This window comes from Podarcis erhardii, assembly GCF_964252035.2.
Source record: "Podarcis erhardii genome assembly, chromosome: 5".
Classification (NCBI taxonomy): domain Eukaryota; kingdom Metazoa; phylum Chordata; class Lepidosauria; order Squamata; family Lacertidae; genus Podarcis; species Podarcis erhardii.
Window position 1 is genome coordinate 14943218 of NC_138509.1, and position 25543 is coordinate 14968760.

General features: G+C 41.9%; 1 protein-coding gene across 5 annotated transcripts in view; it reads left to right on the forward strand.

Annotated features, from left to right (window-relative positions):
• Positions 1-379: 379 nt before the first annotated feature.
• The window catches only part of ZSWIM8 (zinc finger SWIM-type containing 8), a 59989-nt gene continuing 34825 nt past the window's right edge, over positions 380-25543 (forward strand). For 2 of the 5 annotated variants that reach the window (XM_081864192.1, XM_081864193.1), the window contains exons 1-7: positions 382-1704; positions 15059-15212; positions 15794-15888; positions 16871-17043; positions 18551-18658; positions 22989-23070; positions 23441-23561. In XM_081864192.1, coding sequence (XP_081720318.1) covers positions 1527-1704; positions 15059-15212; positions 15794-15888; positions 16871-17043; positions 18551-18658; positions 22989-23070; positions 23441-23561 — 911 coding nt within the window. In that variant the 5' untranslated portion in view covers positions 382-1526. Of the gene's footprint in view, positions 1705-15058; positions 15213-15793; positions 15889-16870; positions 17044-18550; positions 18659-22988; positions 23071-23440; positions 23562-25543 lie in introns of all 5 variants that reach the window. The other 3 variants (XM_081864191.1, XM_081864190.1, XM_081864194.1) reach the window with 3 other exon arrangements.

The window sequence follows — 25543 nt, forward strand, 5'->3', positions numbered from 1 at the left end:
CCAACGCGTGTTCCGCAGCCGCGACCCCAGGTAACCCTGCGCGGATAACCTAAAGGAGCCCGGAAGCTTCCGTTTTCACGAGGCGACACTCGCGGGCGTCTCTACTATTCGCATCTCTATGGCGGGTTCGTGGTTATCTTCTTTCCCTCCTCCCTATCTCTGCGGGCGGTCGCGGAGGAAGCCGGAAGCGGCGCCACCGGAAGCGAAGTTCAGCTGGGCGATAAGGAGGCGGGAGGGAGGGAGGGAGGGAGGAGGAGGAGGAGGAGGAGCCTAAAGGGCCGCTTCGCTGTGGTGGCTGTGAGGGAGGGCTGCGCGCGCGCTCGTTCGCCCGTGGCCGTGCGGGGAGGGGGTGGGGGTGGCCTCGCGGGCGCGCGCGGGCGAGCAAGGGGGGCCATTTTAGCGCTCGCCCAGCGGACGGCTGAGAGGGAGGCGTCGGCGCGCCAGGCCCAGGCCCCTGGGTTAACCTACCTACCCCTTACTTCGCTTCGCGGAGCCGCCCCTTCTCTTCCTCCCTTCGCTCCGTCGTCGCCTTCGCCCGGCTCCAGGAGGGGCCCGCCGCCGCCGCCATGGCGCCCCCGTGAAAGGGATTCCATTCGCTGGGCCCGGACGACGGACGAGACAACCCGCCCCCCCCCCCCAGAACCCGTCCGAGGGCCGTTTCAGCTGCTTCCCTCGCCGCCGCCTGAGGCAGCTCCGTCCGTTTCCCCCTCAAGCCCGCGGTGGGGGGCGCCGCAGCCTCCCTATTTGCCGGGCCTCCCCGCCCCCCCCGCCCCACATATCTCCTGTCTCTCAACCCCACAGTTGCCTCTCTCCTTACTCGACCCCTTTCTGTCACACTCTCTGGTGGAGCAACAGCCTTCCTGCCCCCACCTCTCCCCCCCTCCAGCTGAGAGGCGTCCTGCGAGGGGCCTCGTCTCGTTTGCGGTTTTTTTTTTTTGGGGGGGGTGTCAAAACTTCGGGGTGCGGTAGGCATGGTTTTGCACATGTGCACTCGCCTGACATCCCAAGTTCCCTTGCCAAACGCTGGTGGCTTATAGACGGGCCTCGGTGAGCCCCCTGTTTGCATGCAGTTTCCTCTGGGTGGGGTTTTTATTTTTTATATCCCTCCCCTTTTTTCTGCTTTTTTTTGGGGGGGGGGTTGGAAACCTCCCTTATTTCAGCCTCTCCCGCGTTTTTGCTAAATACAGGTGTCCACATGCCAGCCAAGCCAAGGAGCTGTTTGTGTGTTTGCACTTTTTCTTTCTTTTGAGGAAGCCGAGTTGTGAAGACGTTGCAGCTGTGGGTGTTTTTTGGGGTTTTTTTTTTTAAAGTTGAGTGTATACGGTCAGAAATTTAGTTACGTCTGTCGCTGTAGTTGCTTGGGTTTTTGCTGGTGTTGCTCCTTCCCCCACCCACCTACCTAGTCTCCCGAGACAAATGAGCAAATTGAACTTGAAGTACTAATACAGGTTGTCCTGGAGTCCTGTCGCTGCACCTCTCTGAGAGAGAAGGCCTGCTTTTTCCCTTTCCCTGTTTTTTTGGATGTGATGGAACTCATGTTTGCAGAGTGGGAGGACGGGGAAAGGTTTTCATTTGAAGATTCTGACCGCTTTGAAGAAGACTCCCTTTGTTCCTTCATCTCTGAGGCGGAGAGCTTATGCCAGAATTGGAGAGGATGGAGGAAGCAATCTGCCGGACCCAATTCCCCCACTGTCAAAATGAAAGGTGAGTGGCTGGGTATAGAAAGGAGTTGGTAAAAACACTGAGGATCGATGAGGTGCCTGTAGGCAGGCGACCAGTCAAGGTATGTTGGCAATTAGAAACAGGTGTGTGTTGAAATAGAAAAACAAAAATGTTGTAACTTGGATCAGCTGCAGACTCAGACTTGCATTAAGTAAGGGGCATGATCCAGTGCTGCTTATTAGTCATGAACTTTAGCTGTACTCATATGCACACTAATTAGAGCTGCTTAAATTTTTTCTTTTCTACCCAAAATCTGCCATTGATAAGGACTGTCAGTGCTGCCTGCATATTCTGTGGTGTGGACTAGTTTTTTTCACAGTCTAATTAGGATATTATTGCCTGAATGAAATGCATTGCAATGATTACTAAGAATATATAGGCATGTTGCAGTGCAGCAAGACTGACCTAGTTATATACTTAATCTTTTGCTAAGGAGATTATACCTTGCTCTGTGATAGTTGTTCTTCCTCAGTCAAAGGTTAAGTTGGTGGTTCCCAACCTGTTTGAATGTTAGTTTTTGCATACTGGGCCCCACAGTTCACCATTGATGGTACTTTTACTCAGAGTAAGGGCACAATGCAAGGAATGCAAATCAGGGATATAATAAACTGTTATTGAAATCGAGCTATAATTTGCAATATTGTCATGCAATGAAAGTAATAATGATTCTATGATTCTATGAAGGTGAAGTCTGTCCAAAGGGGAAGCCAACTGTGTGTTCATAGATGGTGCATTTGAACAACACTTTACATTCAGAGAAGTGCTCTTTTGCTATCATGTCAACTCATGATAGAATAATTTTCTGAACCAAATAGTTGCAAATAGCTTGTTGCTATCATCCAACTTTGGTCTTTTGGTCTCTCAGATTTAATTATTGTAACTCAGTTTTTTAAAAGCAGATATCTGAGGCTGGTACACAAATTAAGGTAAAGGTAAAGGTACCCCTGCCCGTACAGGCCAGTCGTGTCCGACTCTAGGGTTGTGCGCCCATCTCACTTAAGAGGCCGGGGGCCAGCGCTGTCCGGAGACACTTCCGGGTCACGTGGCCAGCATGACATAGCTGTTCTAGCGAGCCAGCACCAGCGCAGCACACGGAAACGCTGTTTACCTTCCCGCTATAAAGCGGTACCTATTTATCTACTTGCGCTTAGGGGTGCTTTCGAACTGCTAGGTGGGCAGGAGCTGGGACTGAAAGATGGGAGCTCACCCCCCCGCGGGGATTCGAACCGCCGACCATGCTATTGGCAAGCCCTAGGCACTGAGGTTTTACCCACAGCGCCACCCGCATCCAAGGCTACACAAATTATACACTACCAAATACACATACTATGCATTTTGTGGCAGACAGTCACAATCCAGCTCCTGTCATACAACATATTTTGACATACAGGCACATCATATGCATATATGAAACGTGTTGTGTTGCCATTTAAACCAGTGAGGAGAAATTGATGGCGTGTAAATAAATATTTACAAGCCCAGTCCGTATTATAAAGTTGATCTTTATTCTTGGTTGCATGTGGTGAAGTATCTGCTCAGACCTGAGCTTGATTTTACAAGTAGTATGCTCCCTGAAGAGTGTGCCAGGTTAAATTTCCTCAGGTATTTTAATTTGTGTAATGCCTAGGCTTGGTGTATGTTTTTAGCTGCTTCCTCATATTAGAGTTAATGTTACCAGTTTTATTGTACATAATAAGGTCTTATTAATCATTAAAATTATTCATTATTTATACTTGTTCACCACCTTGGAGTCTGTTGCATGAAGGGTAATATGTAATGTGTTAAATAAAAATAAAAAAACATTTTAGATAAACAAAATAAACAGAAATATCTGTAATAAAATATAGGTAAAATAAATGGAACTAAAAACAAGTATTCATAATAAAATTACACGTCTGGCTAGACTTGCTGAAACAAATAAGTTTTTAGTAGGTCATATCAAATTGTGTCCCTCCCCCCAGCACTTGTTAGCATCTATAGCTAGCACTGTTACCCAGTTGTGAAAACATTCTTTGTAACTTGGGGAAGTTCAGGAATATGGTTAGGATTGCCAGATCAAAATGTTAAAATAGTATGTTTTCTTTGCACAGGGGTTGCCAGTATGAAACTACTCAAGGCTTACTTGATAGTTGAGATTATTTTGATGGAGAGCTTTGTTGCAGGTTGTGGACAATACTATACAGCAAAACTTTGTACTATATCTAGTAGTTATAGAATGTAGTGCATATAGTGCATTAATGTATTAACTCTGATCATTGCTCAGGATGAGATAAGTGATTAACCTGTTGTCACTCAAGAGTTTGTGATCACAGACCAGAAGGTAACTTGTGCTGCTTTTAGAAAATGTTTGAGTTTGTCCCTTCTTTGGAAATAATGGTATTTTGCCTGGTGCCATGGCCTTTCTTTCCACTTAAAGTGACAACCTCCATAGAGTTGGTGGAAAATTGAATTGTTCAAGGTAAAATTGTTAAATTTCTACCTCCTAGCTAGAAAGAAAGCATTGAAAGCCATGGGGATTGAAGAAGTGAGGAGCAGGAAATTGTTAATGAAATGCAAAGAAACTTTGTTTTTTAAACTAAGGAGTACATGGGTGTAAATGGGACTATTCATTTCTGTCTTCATAACAGCTCCTTGGGATGGGTTAGGCTGGGTTAGCTTTAGTATCTGACCCAAGGTCACCAGTGAGCTACGTGGCTGCATGGTGGTTTGAACCCAGTTCTCCTTGGTACAAGTCTAATACACTCGTGTACACTTGTGTTTTTTTAAACTATAAAAGTATAATGGCAGTAGCTTGGATACATGTTCTAAAACACATGCTTGCTACAGCTACATCAGTGGTGGAGAACCTCAGACCCAGGGGTCAAATGTGGCCCTCCAGTCTTCTCCATCTGGGCCTCGGGACTCTCCCAGGCCGTGTTACTTCTACCCAAGTCTCACTGCTCGCTGGGCCTGACTACATCCTCCTCAGGTACTTTTCCCTTGTTGGCATGGGTCCTTGAACTGTAATAATCATTGTGCTTTGCTTGATGGAGAGTGAAAACAGACTTAGGTTTGTGTAGAAACCTGTATTTTGCATGCCTGTGTGTAGCCTATTGTACCAATCTCAGAATCTGTTTGTTTGTCCTCTTTTAACTCTGGTCCCACACATATTTTGTCTCTAACCTTGCCCACCACCTCCATGTGGCCTCCAGAAGATTGCTTACAGGGGAATATGACCGTTGAGCTTAAAAAACTCCCCAACCCCTCAGCTTCATTTTCCAAGGAGCTCTTGAATGGCTGTACTTTTTTGCCCAGTCTATTAATAATCAGGAGATTTGCACGTTTGGTTCACTAGTGTGAAGTGATCCCTTAGAAATGAGATAGGCTTATTAGGGTTCTTTTTTTCAGTTATGCCAGTGGAGAAACATAAGGTCCTCCCAGAATCCTGTAATTTACCAATAACTCTGAAGTCTTGGAGAGGTAGTTATTGTGGTATAAGGGCTTTAGCCCTTATAGTATTCAGAAATGACTTCTGTAGCTTTTTCAGTGAAGCTTAATTCATCTTAATGAATTCTGTCACTTGTCCATAATTACATTTAACTTCCTTTGATTTTTAGCACTGCATTTTATAGTGTTACAAACAAGGTTGAGGAATGAAGTGAGATGGAAATGAGCTATAATACTTGAATGGACACTAGTTGCCACCTGCTAGAAATGTTTGTGCCTTATGATGCAGAGTAGCAAAATGTAGAAGTTTCAACAAACAGTAGGTCAGTAGGATGTCTTGAAGTTGATTAAAGAAACATTTTTATCCAGTATCAGGTCTTATTGCCCAAATACTTCAGTGTAAAAAGTATTCTACTGCATAGAATTAATTTTGTTATTTTGAAGAAGGTTGCTCATGCTAACGGTGATATTAGATTGTGAAAAAGCGCAGTGTGGCAACACATAATATGGTAACAGAATCTACTTTCAGGATCAAAGAATTGGGTATCTGATGGATTACATGAAAAAGCTGTTCTAAATGTACTGAAACTGTTCGGTGCTGAACTCATTACAGAGGCAAGTCTGCCTGTTTACTTTAAATGGAAAAACTGAATTCACAATGTCAGTTTTCTTCTTTGTCTTTATTGCATCAGTATGGAATACTGTTGTCAGTGATCTAGGACACAATTTCCTTTGCAAAGAAAAATTGGCCACAGCACTGAAGATTTAGTCCACAGCACAATGAAAAAGGAAGTTATGCTTCCTGGTTATTCTGGGCTTAACTATGTGTTTGGCTTTTTGGCTAAATGGAGAGGTTCTATATAAATATTTTTCTAATTTACATTATAGGAAACATGTAACTTTGTTTAAGTCTGCCTTGTCTATTTACTAACACTTGAGCAAGTACTTTACTTACACATCCCCTTCATACTTCTGCATAACATAAGTGTTACAACTTGAAATAAAGATTTCATGAAAATGTATATAATTTGGGGGATTTGGAGGTAATGTTCATCTAATTCAATCCCCAGCCCATTCATACTCGTTTGCTCTTTGATACTATTCAGTATTGTAAGCTGGTCAGGTAATGAGACTTGAGTTGAAATCTAAGCCAGACAAATTTTGTCTGGCTAGGCCTTAGCAGAGCCCAGATCAAAGTTTTGATTCATTATCTGCAGAATGAGAATAACAGTGTCTAAATTCACAGGACATACCCACCACTACCTTTCTCCTCATGAAAATGAGCTTCCTCTCTTTGTCTTCTTCAGCTACCCCACATCTTTAAAATCAGCTTCAGAGGGGTGGTGGGTCTTCCAAAGCAAATTTTGGGGACGTATAGTTGGGAGGAGAAGAAACAGAATTCCTGTTGTGTGATCGGACCACTAGTGCAGTTTGAATACAACCCAGTAGTTTTGACGTGTTACCTGTACCAGGTGCTGTTTCAGGCAGCATCAGTCTTACAATTCCAATTAAGATTATTCAGACCAGGCTGTGTGGCTGATTAGCAGGTATGTGATTTTAAACTTCTCATCCTAAATCCTACATGTGTTTGCTTTTGTTCCATTACAGAACTGACAAAAGTGTTAATCTTAATACTGCCAAGGTTTGGAATTTAGAAAGGTAGGAACCTTGGTATTTATGTAAACAGTTCAACTTTCTCCTAGGAAGTAACAGTGGAAATGTTTTAAAATAAATTTAGGTAGAATGAATCCATGAAGACTACAATGTTGAGACATTTAGTATATAGAGTGGCACTCACTGCACAACTAGCAGATCTGAAAGACATTTGACAGAGGAATGATTGTGCTTTGTATCAATGGAATCTGCAGGCATGAATTCTTACTCCCTCTCTCATTTCTTGAAGGGCAATGTTACAGCTTTCTGCTTATATGACAGCCTTGTTCTTATATTAAGAAATACTTGTAAAATATCTCCAAAACATGTACTGTACTTTGTATTGGATCTGGTTAATTAGCTAATAAACCACTTGTAAAATACTAGAGTGAGTTAACTGACTCTTTCTGGTGGGTGAAATTGGGACTTGCTATGAATTTGGGGCAGGCAGATCTTTGCTTAGAGTTTTACTTGAAGAAAGAACTGAAAAGGTCTTAAAAAGAAGTACAGTACAGCAAAGATAATGTCTGGACTTTAAATATGTCAAATGAAAATGCAAACAATTTCTCCTTGTCTCTCGTTTGGAAAAATTGAATTTCTGGGAACCTGTTGCAACTGCAAGCATGATATGTGATCTTAAAATAGTACTATCAGTTATAAGGCTGGCGACCTTATCAAGCTCTTCAGGGTTTGCAATGTGCACATTTTCACAAATGTGACTGTCAGATTATTATTGACACTTGTGAATTTATCCTGATTACAGCCTGTTTCAGGAGATCAATGACACCCTTTTCCTCCCTCTTGAGTTGTGCATTGCAGAGAACTCCAAAGAGAGTGTGGTCTCTTGCTTTGTGCCAAGTGGGACAGATGAAGTCCTCTGGCCTGTGCAGAGGGCTTTGGGGAAGGGTCATATTATCAGAATATGCAAACACTTGGAAACAGCAAGAATCTAAGCCTTTCCATAATCTTGCACAGCTGTCTACTTTCCTCCCCAGGTCCACAATTAGTGGCGGACTATGAAATCTAGCCAAACGTGTGAACATATGCCAGTTCTTCATATGGCACCCACACTGTTGAACCATCTGTCATTATTGTGGTGATGACCAAACTGTGGCTAATACTGGTTGTTTCATGCGTATTTGTATGAGCTGTGCAGGTATCATGGTGTGTAGGGGGAACATTGAAATGGAGCAGTGAAGACCACAAAGCTTGCATTTTGCTCATACTTACTGTCAGATATGAAGAATATGGAATGGATGGTGGCAGCATGTGGCAGTGGAGAAAGTGATTTAGATGCCAGTGATTGGCTGTGAATGGGATCAGGGGCTGCTTTGACATATGAGAGGCTTTGAGAAGGCATATGCAAACTTGGCCTTCCAGATGTTTTGAGACTACAATTCCCATCATCCTTTATCACTGGTCCTGTTAGCTAGGAACGATGGGAGTTGTAGTTCCAAAACATCTGGAGGGCCGAGTTTGCTTACGCCTGGCTTTGAGGGTAAGAAAGTGGCATGTACTAAGGAGCAGTGATCCCACTGGAAAATAAATTAAGGGTGAAAAGTTAACACTGAGATGGCAAGCTCTGTTCATACATTAGCCCTTCCCAAATACTTATTTCAAGTTACCTGGTAAACATTTTTAGAACTGTAGCCTTCAAATTCTAATTTAAAACTCCAATTTCACTTAATTGTAGTCTCCAGGTACTGATAAAAACAGAAGTCTTTTTTAAAAAGTTCTGAATAGAGAACAGTAATGGAAGGCTATTTCTACCTGTTTTTAAGAAGTAAGTCTTATGCGGATGGAAAAGAGTGCCTTTAACAGCTGCATAACAAAATTGTAAAAGGAGGATCTTTCCTGGAACACAGGTGCAGTGATGAAAAGCTCCACCTGTTGAAACCGTAACCTTGCAGTTATTAAAAGTACAGAGTCTTTATGACCTTTAATAGAGAGAAAATATGACAATCACAGTTACCAGGTTGTCATAGAATCATAGAATTGGAAGGGACCCTGAGGATCATCTAGTCCAACCCCCTGCAATGCAGGAATACGCAGATGTCCCATACAGGGATCGAACCTGCAACCTTGGCATTATCAGCACCACACTCTAACCAACTGACCCATCCTGGCGGGGGGGGGGGGCGGATTATGAATGTCAGGTTGTATTATAAATGGCATGAGAAGATGGTTCAACAAAACAGATGATGACAACAGCAAAACAAAGAGTCAGTTGACACACTTTGGGTTCAGTGCTGCAAGTTAGGTTATAAAGCAGGGGTGAGAGGGGCTGGTCATCTGAAGTGGTCATGACATCAGATGATTGTCAAGTTGGTGCCTCCACCCATGGTCAAAATTGGCCCACGGCTTGGAGGGAGATAAAAATTAAGAACTGGCCCATCTGTCCAAAAAGATTATCCACCCATGCTACAAGTGAACCTTTCACAGAGGAGGTGGTAGTGTTGTGGCAAAAATAAAAACATGGAGAACAATGAGGATTAAACATGCTTTGAAATGGTGAGTGGAAATCCACCCATACACTACATCATGTTTATTAGTTTGTATGAGACCTGGAATAACTATCTAGACAGCTTTGTTAGGGGTGGCATACAAATGTTTTTAATGTTATATGCAAATATATTTGCATGCTAACTAACATGCTAGTGAAGCAGTTTATATTTTAGACCTTCTGGGTTCAAATATGTGAAGACCCTGAATTGTCTTAGAGATCGTAACCTCTTCACCTAGAAGGCAGCCTGCAATGGCAATAAACTAGCACAAAGGGTTGAATGAATCTTTTAACTGCAGCTGCAGCTGGGGAGGTCGTTCCTGAAATCTCAGGTTGGGATACTATTTTGGTAGCAGGTGAGGCTGTTTTCTGTTATCTGAAACTCATCCATGCTGATTTCTCTCTCCTCAGGCAGAATACACCAAGTAATTTATAAAGGCAGGCTTTGGCCTCTTTGCTGACATACCACTTTAGTATCTTCTGCTTAAATCTTGGAAAAATTATTGTAAATGAACAGAGGTCGAATGGACCAAGTAGTTATAGGCAGAGAGAATACAGCATGTGCTCATAAACCATTTAATGCATTCTGCCAGAAGTCCAGCCAACGGACAAGAGAAGAGGTTAGGAATTGTACTTCACCAGCTTTCAGGGCAGTTTTCTGGATGGGAAGGATTTCCCACCCTGTGATATGGCCTAGGAGCTTATTTGGTGGAGAGGTGAGAGTTTTTTAACAGGTAGGTAACTTGAGATTGAAAACGGTAGGTGCAAGATACAGAAACTATCTTCTTGTGTTCTCCTCAAGCAAAAATCGCAATTAGTTCTTTTAGGGTGCAGTCCCAGCACATCTGTTGGATGCCTCCATCCCCCATCCCATTTTATTAGACAAGCTACCCAAACATGCAGTTTTTATTATGTGCCTGTAGATAGATAATTTTTATTATGGCTATCATTTTAAAGTGTATTTTTATTATTGTGATAGTTTATACCATTTTATGTAAACCACTTTGTTTTTTATGAAGTGGTGTAAAAATTTGCTAAATAAATAAAAGGAAATGGATCTATTTTATGTCCATGAGATTGTAGCAATGTCCTTCCAATCTGTGATACTGCTGCTGTATCCCAGCCCATGTTACATCATTGCACCATTTTGAAAGATGCACTGAAACCGTGAATGAGCATAGTTTCTCATGCTAAACTTACTACGTGTACTTCTCTGAAATGCCTTATTATGACACTAACTAGAATCCAGGGATAGAATGATTTCATTGGAATATTTGCTCACCTGTTGAAAAAGGACTGTTCCTGGGTATAGAAACGTGCTTGGGCAATTTGTATTCTTGCTGAAGAGTAAAGTTAAATAAATGCCACGTTAAATAAAAAGTTCTAGAAGCAGCAAAGCAGTTCCTATAAAAGTCTGAAAGTTTGATTTTATTATATCAATCTCTAATGATGGTTCCACTAATATGAGCATTATTTTTAAACTATAAGTGAGTGTTGCATGCCGTGATGTTGGTTTTTCAGAAAACCTTGAGTTGGAAACCTTCCTTGAAAAATGTTCAGTGCCTTAAATAGAGCATAGTTAGCATGTGCATTTTGTATTTAGTAAACAAAACTAAACAGTTTCAGTCTGAGATGTTATTACATTATATGTATTTGATTTATTTTACCTCCTATTTACAAATCATTATAATATATATGTATTCTCTCACACTTTATTGGGATAGGAAACGAAGAACATTAATTTCAACTTTGAAACTTTGGTAATCCACAATAGTGTCATCCATTCATTGATACTAATTAATGTTATCTAATTAGATAGCTTCCAGTTAGAACCTTTCTTGTGACTCGGCAAAATGTTTTTTCAGTAGTTATCATATTGTGCGAAAGTTACTAATTCAGCTGAGACTCTTGATTGCACCTGTAGCAGTTGGTAAGCAATCAACCCTCTCCCCTTGAACAGGTGGCCAGACTTAATGACAACTCTTAATCTATAATACAAGTTGCTAGAAACATCAGGAGGGGAGAGTGCTCTTGTGCTCAGGACCTCCTTGAATCTTGCCCATAGGCACATGGTTGGCCACTGTGAGAACAGGACGCTAGACAAGATTCATCATTTTCCTGATCCAGGAGGCTCTTACATTTCTAACAAGCCTTTTGTACTGCAAGCAGAGTCATTAAAAATGGAGGTGGAAGTCACCTCCATTTTTTGATTGGCTAATGAGACTGGTGATACTAGAAATGGAGTTTCTAATACATGATTGGGCCAAATGACAACCCATCTTAGGAATGGAGGCCAGTTTTTATTGGTTTTTATTGGCTTTTCCTTCTGCTTTTGGATTCCTGATAAGATTTCCCAGGAAGACAGAGAATTCACAGGCTGTCAAACCCAAGCCTGTTCAAGCAAGCAACAAATAACTAGCTAGGTTAGATTGACTTGATTTGGTTTTATTTGCAACTCTGGGTGTGTGGTTGTTGTCTTCTCTTTTCCTTCCTTTTTCCTTTCCTGTTATACACTAATAAAATTTGTTATATGTTAACATTTGCATTCATTGTTTAAAAAGGCAATTTTCTGGAATTTCTTATTAAAACCTTTCATGCAGGTACTAAGATAGTACAGCTGAGCTTTAGGTGTTGTTGTTGTTGTTGTTTGTTCTGAAGAGATTTCACAATGTTTTGTGGAAATTTTAGCTTTCGGAAAGTAAATCCAAAGCTTCCCTCTTAGTTTTTTTCCCTAGACTGAAGGGGGGGGGGAATCCTGAGAAACAAGACTCATAAACACATTTAGACAGACCAGGGTGTGTGGCAGGAGGTTCTCCATTCTCCCTGGCAGCAACCTATTCTAATTCTCTGGGGGAGAGGTGGGGGCCATTATACAAAAAATGTGTTTGCTGGTAAGGCAAGCTCCCCCTTCCCCAATCCATCACAATGCTATTCAAAGGATGGTATATGCTATCTATCAATATGATTATTATTATTATTATTATTATTATTATTATTATTATTAATTTGTATCCTGCCCTCCCCGGCCAAACTTGGGCTCAGAGCAGCTAACAGGTAAAAATAGCACAGTGTACATAAAATCACACAATTAATTAAAATACATTCTAGAATCAATTCAGAATCAAATTAATGGCAACTATTGGGTTAGAGTTCTATGAAGATTACAGAAGGAGAGAGGGGATCAGACTGTGCCTTGGACAAAGGCCTGGCAGAACAGCTCCGTCTTGCAGGCCCTGCAGAAAGATATCAAGTCCCGGAAGGTCCTAGTCTCTTGTGACACAGCGTTCCACCAGATTGGAGCCACGGCCCAAAAAGCCCTGGCTCTAAAGCTACAAAGTATGGCATAACATTCTACCTGTGTTGTGATTCCAAAGTACAATTAGTTTATGATGAAGATACATTTTGGAATATGAACGTGAGCAAGCAGCTTGAAACTTCGTTTCTAAGCTACTGTCTGGTGTAACAACACATTTACAGGGTTCTGAATAAAATATAACATCGCCTGTGTTCCACTAGACATAGGATTAACTAGGAAAATCCTGACACAAGTTGGCATTTTGAAGAAAAACAAATAAATCACCCCATAATTCCTTGCTACAAAATCCAGAAGTGTGAACAGCAGAATTTTTAGTTTTCAAGATTTGACACTTAGGTTATGTGCCCAAGAAAGGAAAGACGGCATTCATTGCATGATGATACATCAGTCTCAGACTAGAATTTAAGGTCTCAGATAATGTGTGGTTTCATTGCAAGGTCTCTCCCCCCCCCTTGCTGTTACTTGTAATTCACAACTCAAAATTATTGCACTGATATACTTGTGCCAAAGTTATAATTGTTATATGAATTGTAAACAGCCCTGTGATCCTCAGATGAAGGGTGGTATAGAAATGTAATAAATAAAATAAATGTTAATGGCTGTTTTATGCTTAAAAACTGGGTCATTGCGACCTACTTTTGCTTAAGTTTACATGGTGGGGTGTTGAATCTGATAACGTGAAATTCTTTAGCAGGCGCTGAAAATACAATAGTGAAGGTGCCTGTCTGATATGCAGTGGAGGGAATTCCAAAGGGCAGGTCCTGTAACACTAAAATGTCCCAGTTCTGACATTGTACAGAACGGATTGCCTGATAGGATGCAATCTGCAGGATGTCCTCTCCTGCAGAGTACAGCAATCAGTTGAGTATTTGGGATTGAGGTGATCTTGTAGGTCTTTTACTTGAAAAGGGAATGAAGACATTTTTTTAAAAAACTTGCAAATGATACAATGCTTAACAACTTCTACCAGGTATTTTTTGGGTGGGTGGGGTTGATCTTTCTGAAGACTGCGGATAGGGAGGAAGGGGTGAATTCTCCCTCTCCAGCTGCAGTCTCCAGGAACATTGTCGCCCCTACTGAAAACAGGTTTTAAAAACTCATTTATGGGAGCTAATGTAAGGTATTTGGAAGTCTAATGGGGGCGGGGCTGGTCATGACTGGGGAAGAAAGATTTAAAGTGAAAGTGTTCCTCCATTGCAGTTATGTTTGAAAGAATTACATTATAGACAGATGACTTTCCTCAAGCCTAATTGTGGTGCAGAGACCTTGGGGGGGGGAGGGGTCACAGCGAGGGAATGGTTGGCTGGTCCTGTCCCAGTTGTGACCTAATGCCTACCTCCCCCCCCCAATGCCACTATTGGACTTGATAGAAGCCTTATGTTGGCACCACTAGATTTTTTTGTCAGGAGGAAGGAAGCCCCAGGATCCTCTTGGGGCGCCAGGGAAGGTCTTGATGCACATCTGTGGGGTCACTTTGGTGACCCCCCCTTAGGCCATTTAGAGCTGATTAATGAAGAAGAGTATTTCAACTCTCAATTGCTCCTCGGCATATTAAATGATTGTCTGTGATCTGGTGTGGCTTGCCACTTTCCTTTTGAGTTGGTATAATGTTTAGCTGAAGAAGTGCTAGAAATCCAGGGGTGGGTGGGAGGGAATAGCATTTCTGAATGCTTATCTTCTCCCAGAGAGATAATTTCTTATAAATACATGGAAAAGGCTCTCAGAGAGTTAGAAGTGCAGTGGCTCGTACACAACACTTGCAAGAAAAGAGTTTAACCAACAACTCTGTATGCAGGAATTGGGTGGGGGGACTTGGCCTTGTGAATGTTAGCAGTTGCTGCATTGAAGGGTAGAGTTGAGCAGAGGCAGGCATGGACTAGTGATAGAGAAAGCAAGTTAAACCCTTATCTCTTTCTCTCACACACCCCTCTCCCAATCTCATTGTTCAGTGAAGTGCAGGTTTGAACTCTGGACCCTTATTGGAACATAGTGGTGTCCTCACCTTCAGCGTTTCTGCTTGTTGTGTCTTTGCCAGTTTATTTGGCTCTGTTTGTATCTTGTTTTGAATAGTTTTCAACAGCTTGTGTTCTTTGAGGGAGAATGCTATTTTTGCATTGACTCCTGACAGAAGATGGGTGCCTAGTTCTGGAATGGGTGAGTGAAGTGAGGCAATGTACTTCCCTAGTTGTGGTGCTGTAAGAAACTTTACTTGTTTAACTTTTCTGTGATTTTGTTTTTAAAGACAAAGGAGGTGGTGGCCTTCAGTGCCATCTAGTTGTCAGCCCTGCGGGCAGTATCTTGCCATACTGAAGCTAGATATGCCATCTAAATATGTATATTTTAAACGGGAAATTTTTGCTTTGTGCCTAGCAAAACTTGTGATGAGATCATTTTTGCATGTTTCAACTAACCTCACCTGATATTCTTTGTTGTATTAGATGGGCTGGTGATCCCGCTGGTGGAGTTGTCAGCAAAACAGGTGGCATTTCACATTCCATTTGAAGTAGTTGAGAAAGTCTACCCACCTGTGCCCGAACAACTGCAGCTTCGTATTGCCTTTTGGAGTTTCCCAGAAAATGAAGAGGACATCAGGTAATGCCATTCAGAATTCTCTTCGTTTTTCTTTTCTGTTTAAAGTTAACTTTATCTTCGACGCACCATCAGTGAAATAGGGAATTTCAAGTAGCCATATTGGCCCATTAGGGAAAAATCTATAAATGTATGAGAGTAATATCTATTGATTAGAATCAATTAAAAATGTCACAAATGAGGGAGTAAGCTTTTATGTTTTCACGAACATTTCATCAGGTTGTATGCTAATAAAAAAATGATATTGTGTTGCATCCAGAAAAGTAGTTTTGTTAGTGAAAGGGCTTCTGGCTTCCCTCTCCTTTTCCCACATGTCCCCAAAATCTGTCCTGGGGGTTCCATCTGGGGCAGATTTGGGGAGGGCATGCGGTGCACAGAGGGAGAGGAGAAGGAGGAGAACTTCCACTGAGCAAACAGAAATCTTTGCACTACTTTCTTGGATCCTGCCCATTAGATTGTTCCCAGCTGCATAATGGAAATGGTCCTGGGCCATTCCCTACAATATGAAGACCAGTGATCCAGAATGCAGTGCTCTTTGTCTCATCTGAAGTACATTTAACAACAGAATGATTTGTTTTTCCTAGGCTGTACTCCTGCTTGGCAAACGGCAGTGCAGATGAGTTCCAGAGAGGCGAGCAACTTTTCCGAATGAGGGCTGTTAAAGATCCACTGCAGATAGGTATTTACATCTACCTTATGTTGGTACTGAGAAGAACTGAAATCTTATCCCAGATACAAACCCTACCTTGAAGGTTTGGGAGAGAAGGGTTTCTGAGTTGGGATGACATGGTTAGGTCCTGCCTCAGCCTGTACCATTGAGCTCTCATCCAGAAGGCCTGATTGGGGGGACGGACCCAGATAAAGATTCCTTTATCCAGATCTGATCCACAAAGGTATAAAAAAGTGGCTCAGCAGACCCAGTTTCAGTTTGATGGAGTCCTGGAAACACTGCAGGTTTCAGCTGGTGATTTTTGCTAGGACTACTAAATTAGTTCTAGAATTTATAGACTTTTTTGCTTGCTATGTAGTCATCCCAAAAACAGAGAGCAGTATGACTGGAACATTTATGGTATGTGCTCACCAGCAACATCTGGTTGTGTTCCTTTAGTTATGGTATACTTTCCCCCACCTTCATGATTAACTTTATGCCACAGTTATAAGACATGCAATAAGAGGCTTAATGTCTGCTTCTTGGAAATTTTAGGTATGGGTTGTACAGCGTAATCCATTGGAAGACAAAAGGTGCACATGTTGACTCTGAGTTTATTAGGAAGCCTTAGCCTCAGTTAACGCAGCAGGTCTATTGAGAGAATGAATGTGTTTACAATTTTAAAGTGCAATTTAATGGTTGTTAATAGAAAGGAAATGAATCTAAACTCTGTTTAATGGGGGGTTCTGTAGTCCGGGCACTGATCTTTGCTACTCAACATTCCTTTGTTGAAAGCCTATTCTCATTAAATTGAAGTGACGGTTGATCTTTGAAATAAATTACGGTTGCCAAAGTAAGACATTTCAGGTTTTGATTGGAGCAAGAAGAAGGAAAGGTGTAGTTAAAATAATTGGTTTGTTAGTGTTGTATGTAATATATTTTTTATGCTGAGTGCTATATCACCGTGCTTCGGTGTCAGACAATAATAACCTTTGGCCTGTTCTCCCAACAGGTTTCCATCTGAGTGCCACAGTGGTACCTCCCCAGATGGTACCACCAAAAGGAGCATACAATGTGGCAGTGATGTTTGACAGATGCAGGATCACCTCATGCAGCTGCACTTGTGGAGCTGGGGCCAAATGGTGTGCCCATGTTGTAGCCCTCTGCCTTTTCCGGATACACAATGTAGGCCTTGAATTATGACTATTGTTCTATTATATAGATAACGAAGTACAGGGAATATTTATTGATAGGCATAAAATTAAAGTGTTCAGTAACTGCAAGTCCCCCCCTTTCTCTTCAGTCCTTTATACTAACATCTGTGAAGCTGCATTGAGTGGAACATAACTTGAAGTGAGGACATTAGCCCATATTCACTAATCTGTACTAAGTAGTGTTTAACATATATATTGTAAGAAACAACTGGCTGTACAAGCTGAAAGGATCAGTGCTACATATTTGCCTAAATGGCTGGATGCTTCAAAATTGATTACCAGAATATGCAAATGGACTTTGATGTGTCCAATGGTCTACAATAGACAGTAGTAAGGAAGGTGGTTATCCTAGTTCACACAGCATTGGATGCAACCCTATACATTAATAGTATTGAATTGCTGCAATGGAAAATTGAGTCTATGTATCAAAATTCTGTAAGCAAAAATAAAATGGATGTACTTAAAAACACCACCACCACCACCACCAAATCAATTCTGCTTTTGTACAATGCCAGCAGTATGTTTTGCACTCTGCAAATATAAATGAATGAAATGTATTCCGATTCTTTCAGTGAAGCAATTCCCCACCCTACCCCCATTGGAAAGAAAAATATTTAAGCACATTTATCAACATGTGGTCAAGATACTGTACATTGTACAAATTGAGGATCTAGTCCTGCAGTTCGGTATAATCTCTCCCCTTGATGAATTATTGACAAGCTTAGAATCAAATGCGGGATTTAAATGTTGATGGTTGAAAGGAAACAGTGATTAGGTATGGTTTGCTTAGCCATAGTTTATGAAGTAGACGATAGACAAACCATAATTTTACTTAGTTTAATCTGAGAGGTAATATTGTATATGAACCCCCTACAAAAGCACTGCCAATGTCCGCTTCCAAGCATATTCTGTTGGTACATAATGATGTGGAAGCTTGAGAATAATCAGTGAGTTTTCTGTCCCCCTTGAAGGATTAGTTGCAAGAAGTCTGGAGTCCCCTGCATGTCAGAAATTGGTTAGTGCTGCTGCTGCTTATTGTAGACAGGGTGGGAGAATTGAGATGTTAAATTCAGAAGGAAATATATGCATGAAATAGGTTCTTTATGATGAATGTATTTTGATGCAGAACTAAATTTTCCTGAGTGGTTTAGAGAGCCTGTATGATAAAGGAATAGGCCATAAGTTGTAATGAAATGAATATAACCATGTAAGGTGGAGTAAACAAAGGTTACTGTTTGGTCATTGGAAGTTCTAATTGTTGCCTAGTTCCCTAATAAAGCAAATGTGTATATTTTGAACAGAATCTGGAATACGTATTGCTCTTCTGAAATACCGCACTTTGTTCTGATAAACTTGCTAGATTGTTTCTGAAACATCTTCTATTTGCAGCTTTATTTAACTTGGGGTGGGGAGGTGATGTTTAGCAGTAAGACTTTGTTAAAAGCAAGGCTCTCCGTGTTCTGCCTTTTCTACCTTAGGCATCTGCAGTGTGCTTGCGAGCACCTGTCTCAGAATCCCTGTCTCGACTGCAGAGAGATCAGCTGCAGAAATTTGCACAGTACCTCATCAGTGAACTTCCCCAGCAGGTATGATCTCCAAAGCACGTTGTACTCAAATCATACAAATCATACAAATCATACACTTTTGCTTAGTCCTGCTTCCCAAATTGTGTGTTTAGTAGCCTTGAAAACAAGACTAAAAGGTTTTACTAGCCCATGTTTTTTTAGATATTGTTGTACAGGTTGACCTGTGGTATTTGGGTTCATAGATAGCTGTTTTCACTACAATACTGCTTTTCCTTTCCTTGTATCTAGTTCATAAATGGTATTGTGATAACGTCTTTCCTCAAGGAGCTGGTCGTCTTTTCCAAGAATGGGCATTGCCATGAGAGCAAACTACTTTATTAAATAAAAGTAGCGGCATCAATAAATTGAAATACCATTTATGTACTTGTATATTTAAAACATTTTAATGCTTCCCTTCATCTGAAACTATTCCTGGTGGTTTATCAACTTAAAACAGAAGCATATTAAAGCAGCAAGTAAATAGTACAGCCATAAGGCTATGCTTCATGCATTAGCATGGAGAATAAACTTCTCATGCTTTTCCCTTTCCATCATCCATGCTCTAATATCTGCTGGATTCTCTGCATGAATGCCAAAGCAGGCTGAGTCCAAGACTTGACTTCTCTCTCATTAAAAGCTTGAAGAATTGCATGAATCGGTACTGAAATTGTCTTTAGAATATTTTGTTCTATCACGATTGTGGTTGCAGCCCTGGGCTGCAGGAAGGAAGGAAGGGCAGGATATAAATTGGGAGGAAGGGCAGGATATAAATATAAAATATAATATAAAATATAAATTGGGAGGAAGGGCAGGATATAAATTAAATAATACACGAATTGGGCCCTCTTGTGATGGGGCATCCTACGCTGTTTCATGGGGCCTGGCCCACATTGAATGTCATCTGCCTAGCGGAAGGGAGCAACTTGCACCATATTGTTTCCTTGTCACCCCTGGCTGACAGTATATGCAAAGCTAAGATGCAATCCATGTTAAGGCAGTAGGCTCTCATGATCAGCATTTGGGAACAAGGACCTTCTCAAAAGCAGCCTAGCTCAGTGGAGTGATAGACAGGTGTCTGTGCAGACATAGCCATTCCTCAGACATTTGTTTTTATGCACTGAGTAGTCTGCTGTGATGGCAAGCTCTCATACTCCCCACCACTTCCTATCACTTTGATGCTTGTAAAGCACAGCTGTGGTAAAAAGAGCAGCTAGTCAAATTATATAATTTGGATTTCAACTGTGGGGTCCTTTTGTGGGTAGGGAAGAGCCTTATTGTAAATTCTGCCAGAAGGAATAGCATGAATAGCTATACGAAGATCAGGTGATTTTTAATGGGCAGGCTCATACGGGGGAGGTGAACCTTAAGAGATGAGGTCTAGAGTTAATACAGAAGTCAATAATAGCACTTCCAATTGAACTTGGAATTTAACTGGCAGCTAGTGGAGTTTTCAGAATACTGCTCTCATGATCCCTCCACCACATATCAGTCAGGAAGTGGACTGCTGCATTGTGCATTAGCTGAAGTTTCTGAATGCTCTTAAAAGGCAACCATGTATAGTGGTGCCTCGCAAGACGAAATTAATCCGTTCCGCGAGTCTCTTCGTCTTGCGGTTTTTTCGTCTTGCGAAGCACGGCTATTAGCGGCTTAGCGGCTATTAACGGCTTAGCGGCTTTAAGAAAAAGGAAACAAACTCGCAAGAACTCGCAAGACGTTTCGTCTTGCGAAGCAAGCCCATAGGGAAATTCGTCTTGCGGAACGACTCAAAAAACGGAAAACTCTTTCGTCTTGCGCGTTTTTCGTCTTGCACGTTTTTCGTCTTGTGAGGTACCACTGTATAAAGTGTGTTGCAGTAGTTTTATGGTCTTGGTCCCAGGGCCCTTCCTAATGGGTTTTATTTTTCTGTGTGGTACATGTTGAGCTATTACTCATTTTTGCAGAAAATCCTGCTGTCTTTTCTTGTGTTAGTTGTGTGCATCTAGCATTCCCCCCCCCCATATTTTTTTAAACTGCTTCCTTTGGCTAGTGTGTTTACACCAGAACATGTGGTATGCAGATTTTTGAGTAAATAGAAGCATGAAAGGCATGTGCTAACTAGGATTGGGTTCAAGTGTAGTGTGCAATTATTTTTCAAAAAGTTTTTTTAATAAAATGTATTTACCTTTTAGCAAGATTTTCAGGGTAGCTAACAACAGAAACTCAGACATAGCTACTGTCTGATAAAACAAGATGTTAAAAATAAGAATGAAAACTGTAGGGTGTGGTGGCAAAAAATAAATGATCCAGCCAATGCATGGGAGAATAAAAAATGTATTACATCTGACTCACAGTTAAAGAAGCTGGCACCTGCTATGTTCCTATGAAGAGTATGCTACAGTTGAGGCACCTCCATTGAGAAGGCCCTACCTCCAGCTGCCATTTAGCTCACTTTTGAAAGGAGGGGGTACCCAGAGCAGGGCTTCTGAAGTGAAATGTCTGGTTACTGCAAATGTGGCTGGCAGAAACACAATACTGTAAAGTTAAACCAACATTTCTGTTGCAATCCTATGCACTCTTTCATGAGGAGTGAGCTTCATTGAACACTGGGCCTTATATTCTGAGGAAATACGCATAGGATTGTACTGGATCATAGCGTATTTTGAATGCTGCTAGTGCTTTTTTTCGGGAATAAATGATGCAGGAAAGAAAAGGCGCACAAGCAGGAGGGACAGGGCAGCTCTGTGAAGGGGCAGAGCAGATGCTCAGAGAAGCTTCTTCCATGCACACCTGTTCTGCAAGCTGCCCTATCCCTCCTGCTTGCACGTGTAAGCAGCAAGGACAGGGAAGCTCCATGGATGGGCAGTGCAGACACGCAGAGAAGCTTGTTCCCTGTGCATCTGCTCTGCAAGCTGCCTTGTCCCTTCTGCTTGCGCTTGCAGGAGAGGCAGGGCGGCTTACAGAGCTGAGGCACAGGAAGGCTTCTTCCTATGGGACAGCTGTTAGCCTGGGAGGCTGAAGAGCCTCATTAAAGCCCCACTGTGCACCTCTGGCTCATGAGAAGACCCTCTCCAGAGCCCATAGAGCAGTGATGGCAAACCTTTTAGAGACCGAGTGCCCAAACTGCAACCCCAAACCCACTTATTTTTCACAAAGTGCCAACACAGCAATTTATCCTGAATACTGAGGTTTTAGTTTAGAAAAAAACCAACTCATACATTAACATATTTTGTCTTAAAAGAAAAACACAATAACAGAGCATTCAATGATACAAACAACTTTTTATTGAAAGGTAAAAGTTTGCAATATCCTTGTTTGGGAAATCATGAAAAAGGGAATTACCGTATTTTTCGCTCTATATGATGCACCAGACCACAAGACGCACCTAGTTTTTGGAGGAGGAAAACAAGAAAAAAAATATTCTGAATCCCAGAAGCCAGAACAGCTGTGCAGTGAAAGCAGCAATCCCTCTTGCTGTTCTGGCTTCTGGGATAGCTGCACAGCCTACATTTGCTCTATAAGACTCACACACATTTCCCCTTACTTTTTAAGAGGGAAAAAGTGAGTCTTATAGAGCAAAAAATACGGTACTCCCATACAGCATGGCCGTTTTGATAATTTCCCTTCAAGAAACTCTTCTTTGGGAGATTTCAAAGCAGAAGCCAAATGGCTATCTGCCATGGATACTGTAGCTGAAATCTCTGCATCGCAGGGGGGTTGGACTTAGATGACCCTCGGGTTCCCTTCTAACTCCCCACAATCCTATGAAAAAATAACAAAACAGTCTCCTTTGCCCTCCGCTGTGTGTCCCCTAGCAGGGAGGATCTTGCACTTACCCATGGCGATGGGAGAGAGTTCCTCTCAAAAGTTTGCTACCTGGCCTGACCAAGCAGGCAAAAAGGAAACCCCGGCGTGAACCCCAGAGACACGCGGCGGTTCAGCGCTCCGCTGTCATTGGTTGCAGCCTGGAAAGAAGGCACTGTTCCTTAAATTATGAATGTTTATGCATTCTAAACAAGGAGCTTCTTTTCATCTTAGAAATATAAATTATTTCATCCAGTAACTATCAGCCTTTGCTTATGACTTACATAACAAGCAGCATTATGCATTTAATAAAGTACTATACCATGAAATATTTTCTAAAATTAGTAAAAATATAAAATACATAAATTATGCAAAACACATTTATCACGGTAATTCTCTAGCTACAGATTAATATATTTAAGCGTTTTGGTGAACTGGTTTGTATGCATTGTTTTGGAAATAGATGAAGTACTAGTGAGAAATTTTATTTGATATCACACTTTTTGATAATTTTTAACAGATCTAACTCATGGGAGAGACAGTCAGTGTTAAATGTCTTTCTCACACACAGATCCTTCCTACTGCTCAGCGCTTGCTGGATGAGTTGCTCTCTTCACAGTCCACTGCTATCAATACTGTATGTGGAGCCCCAGGTAACTCTACCAGAATTCTGTATGTTAATATAAATAATAGCTTTCAAATAGGCAAACTTTGTTTTTGAAATGCTAGGGCATTGTGCTCTGTGATTGGTAAGGGGGAGGGCAGCACAGTCAAAAGAATAAACAGAGAATCCTCTTGACCTGTTGGCTTATGAGTGGTGAGAAATGAAACATTATTTTCTTAGGGTTTCTTTTAATCCACCATGTGGTACCACTGGGATGAGAGTACAGTTTTGTTTGAGCTTTCATAAACATATTTGGAATGAAGCTCAGGTGTACTCTTTCACCTGCCACTCTGGGTAAATGGGGGAAGATAAACCACTTACAGAAACATATGCAAAAATGTATCTGTTTTTTTCTTAAGATCCCACTGCCGGTCCCTCTGCCTCAGATCAAAGCACCTGGTACTTGGATGAATCTACATTAAGCGACAACATAAAGAAAACCCTTCACAAATTTTGTGGTCCATCTCCTGTTGTCTTTAGGTAAATTCTCTTTTTCCTTTTACCTTCACAACTTGTGGTGGTTCACCAAGCCCAAACACAACCTCATGCCTTCTATCATAGCCTGCCAGGTGCTTGGACACCCCCCCCCCCCCCATTTTTGCAGATTGAGTCAGACAGTGAAAATAGATGGTCTGTCAAGCGTCTGGCCAACAGCCATAAATGGCTAATAGGCTATACTTGAACAAATTAGTTTAAATTGTGCGGGCACACCTTTTGGTTATGATTTCTCTGAAGGTGGTCTGAATCTATATTTTGTGGTTGCTTCTAAGTTATAAATGTCAGTATTTGTATTGCTTTGCCCTGTGTGTTTAACCAAGAATTTGTCTAGTCAGGACAGCAAACCATTGGCTATTGATGGAACACAATGACAGCTTTTTTCAGAGACCAGTATCTAGTGCAGTGGTGGGGAACGTCCGGTCTTGGAGCCTAATTAGCCCTGCAAGGTCATTTCTCCCAAACCACACCCATTTGCCCAATACCCAACATCATATGTGATTCTAGGGTAAAGGTGGATCTGGAATCAGCTGTGTTATGGGAGTTCCCCACGGATAGTGCATTTTCAAAGGGGCTGCTCACAGTGCCCATCATTTGATCAGCACTGAGAGGAACTCCTTCAAAGGTAATTTTTCACCTGACTGGCAGCGATTGTGCACCTTCAAATGAGTTGATGTCAAAGCGGGTTAGGGCTTTGTTTTCCATCAAGATTCGATGCATCATTTCTGGCTGCATGTTTGTCTGAACGCTCTTCCATACAAGGAAGTTTAGTGCATAGAAAATGGACAGAACTCTTTTCCTTATAGCAAGCTGTATATCAAGTCTCTTCTCCCTATATCTCTATATATTTATTTATTTATACATACACATGTACAGCCCAGCCTTCACAATGCAGTTTCAAGGTGAGTTATGTGCAGCTTAAAAAAACAAACAGGCCACATATTATAAAACAACACTAAGCCATCAAATAGACAATATTGGCAAGCAAAACCAGCAGCAACACCATGGAACAAGTGATACTCTGAACTCATCCTCCGCCACCACAGCCTGTGGGGCAGGCACACCTCATAAGAAGGGGCACAACCTGTGGACCACCACAGAGAAGGTCACAGAGAGCCAGTGTGGTGTAGTGGTTAAGAGCGGTAGTCTCGTAATCTGGGGAACCGGGTTCGCGTCTCTGCTCCTCTACATGCAGCTGCTGGGTGACCTTGGGCCAGTCACACTTCTGTGAAGTCTCTCAGCCCCTCTCACCTCACAGAGTGTTTGTTGTGGGGAAGGAAGGGAAAGGAGAATGTTAGCCGCTTTGAGACTCCTGAAGGGGAGTGAAAGGCGGGATATCAAATCCAAACTACTACTACTACTACTACTACTACTACTCTTCTTCTTCTTCTTCTTCTTCTTCTTCTTCTCATGAACCTCTTACCCTTGAACTTCACAGGGCTGCATAATTGCCACCAGATCCTAACACATGGGCAGGTCTATATGTGAGGAACTGCTCCTTTGGATATTTGGGCCCATGCTGTTTAGGGCTTTATATGTCAGTGTTGTTGGCATCTGTCTCGGGAGACAGTGGAAGCATTTGCCTTCAGAGGTGAAGTCAAACTGTTGGAGATTTACAGTGCCTGCTGTGGCTTTAGAGATCAAGACAAGAGAGACAAGTTTTGTTGCAGCTGGGGAAGATGAAAGTGTCCAGTTGTGCTGATGCAAGCGTACCATGGCGTTTCTTCTTTCTGCGCTCCTCCTCTGGTCACTGCTGTGGATGCACGACCTGTCTGATGGTCTTCAGGTGCAGTGGTCATCTGCATGGGACACACGCAACCAGTGCAACCATAATATTTGCCTGGATGATAGTTCTCATCAGTACCCTGGCCACTGCATTCTGTACATGTTTTCCGCTAAATGGATGGATAGATTGCCCTGTATTTCCTTTGGTGCCAGGCAAAAGCGTTCCTCTTCAACCAGGCCTT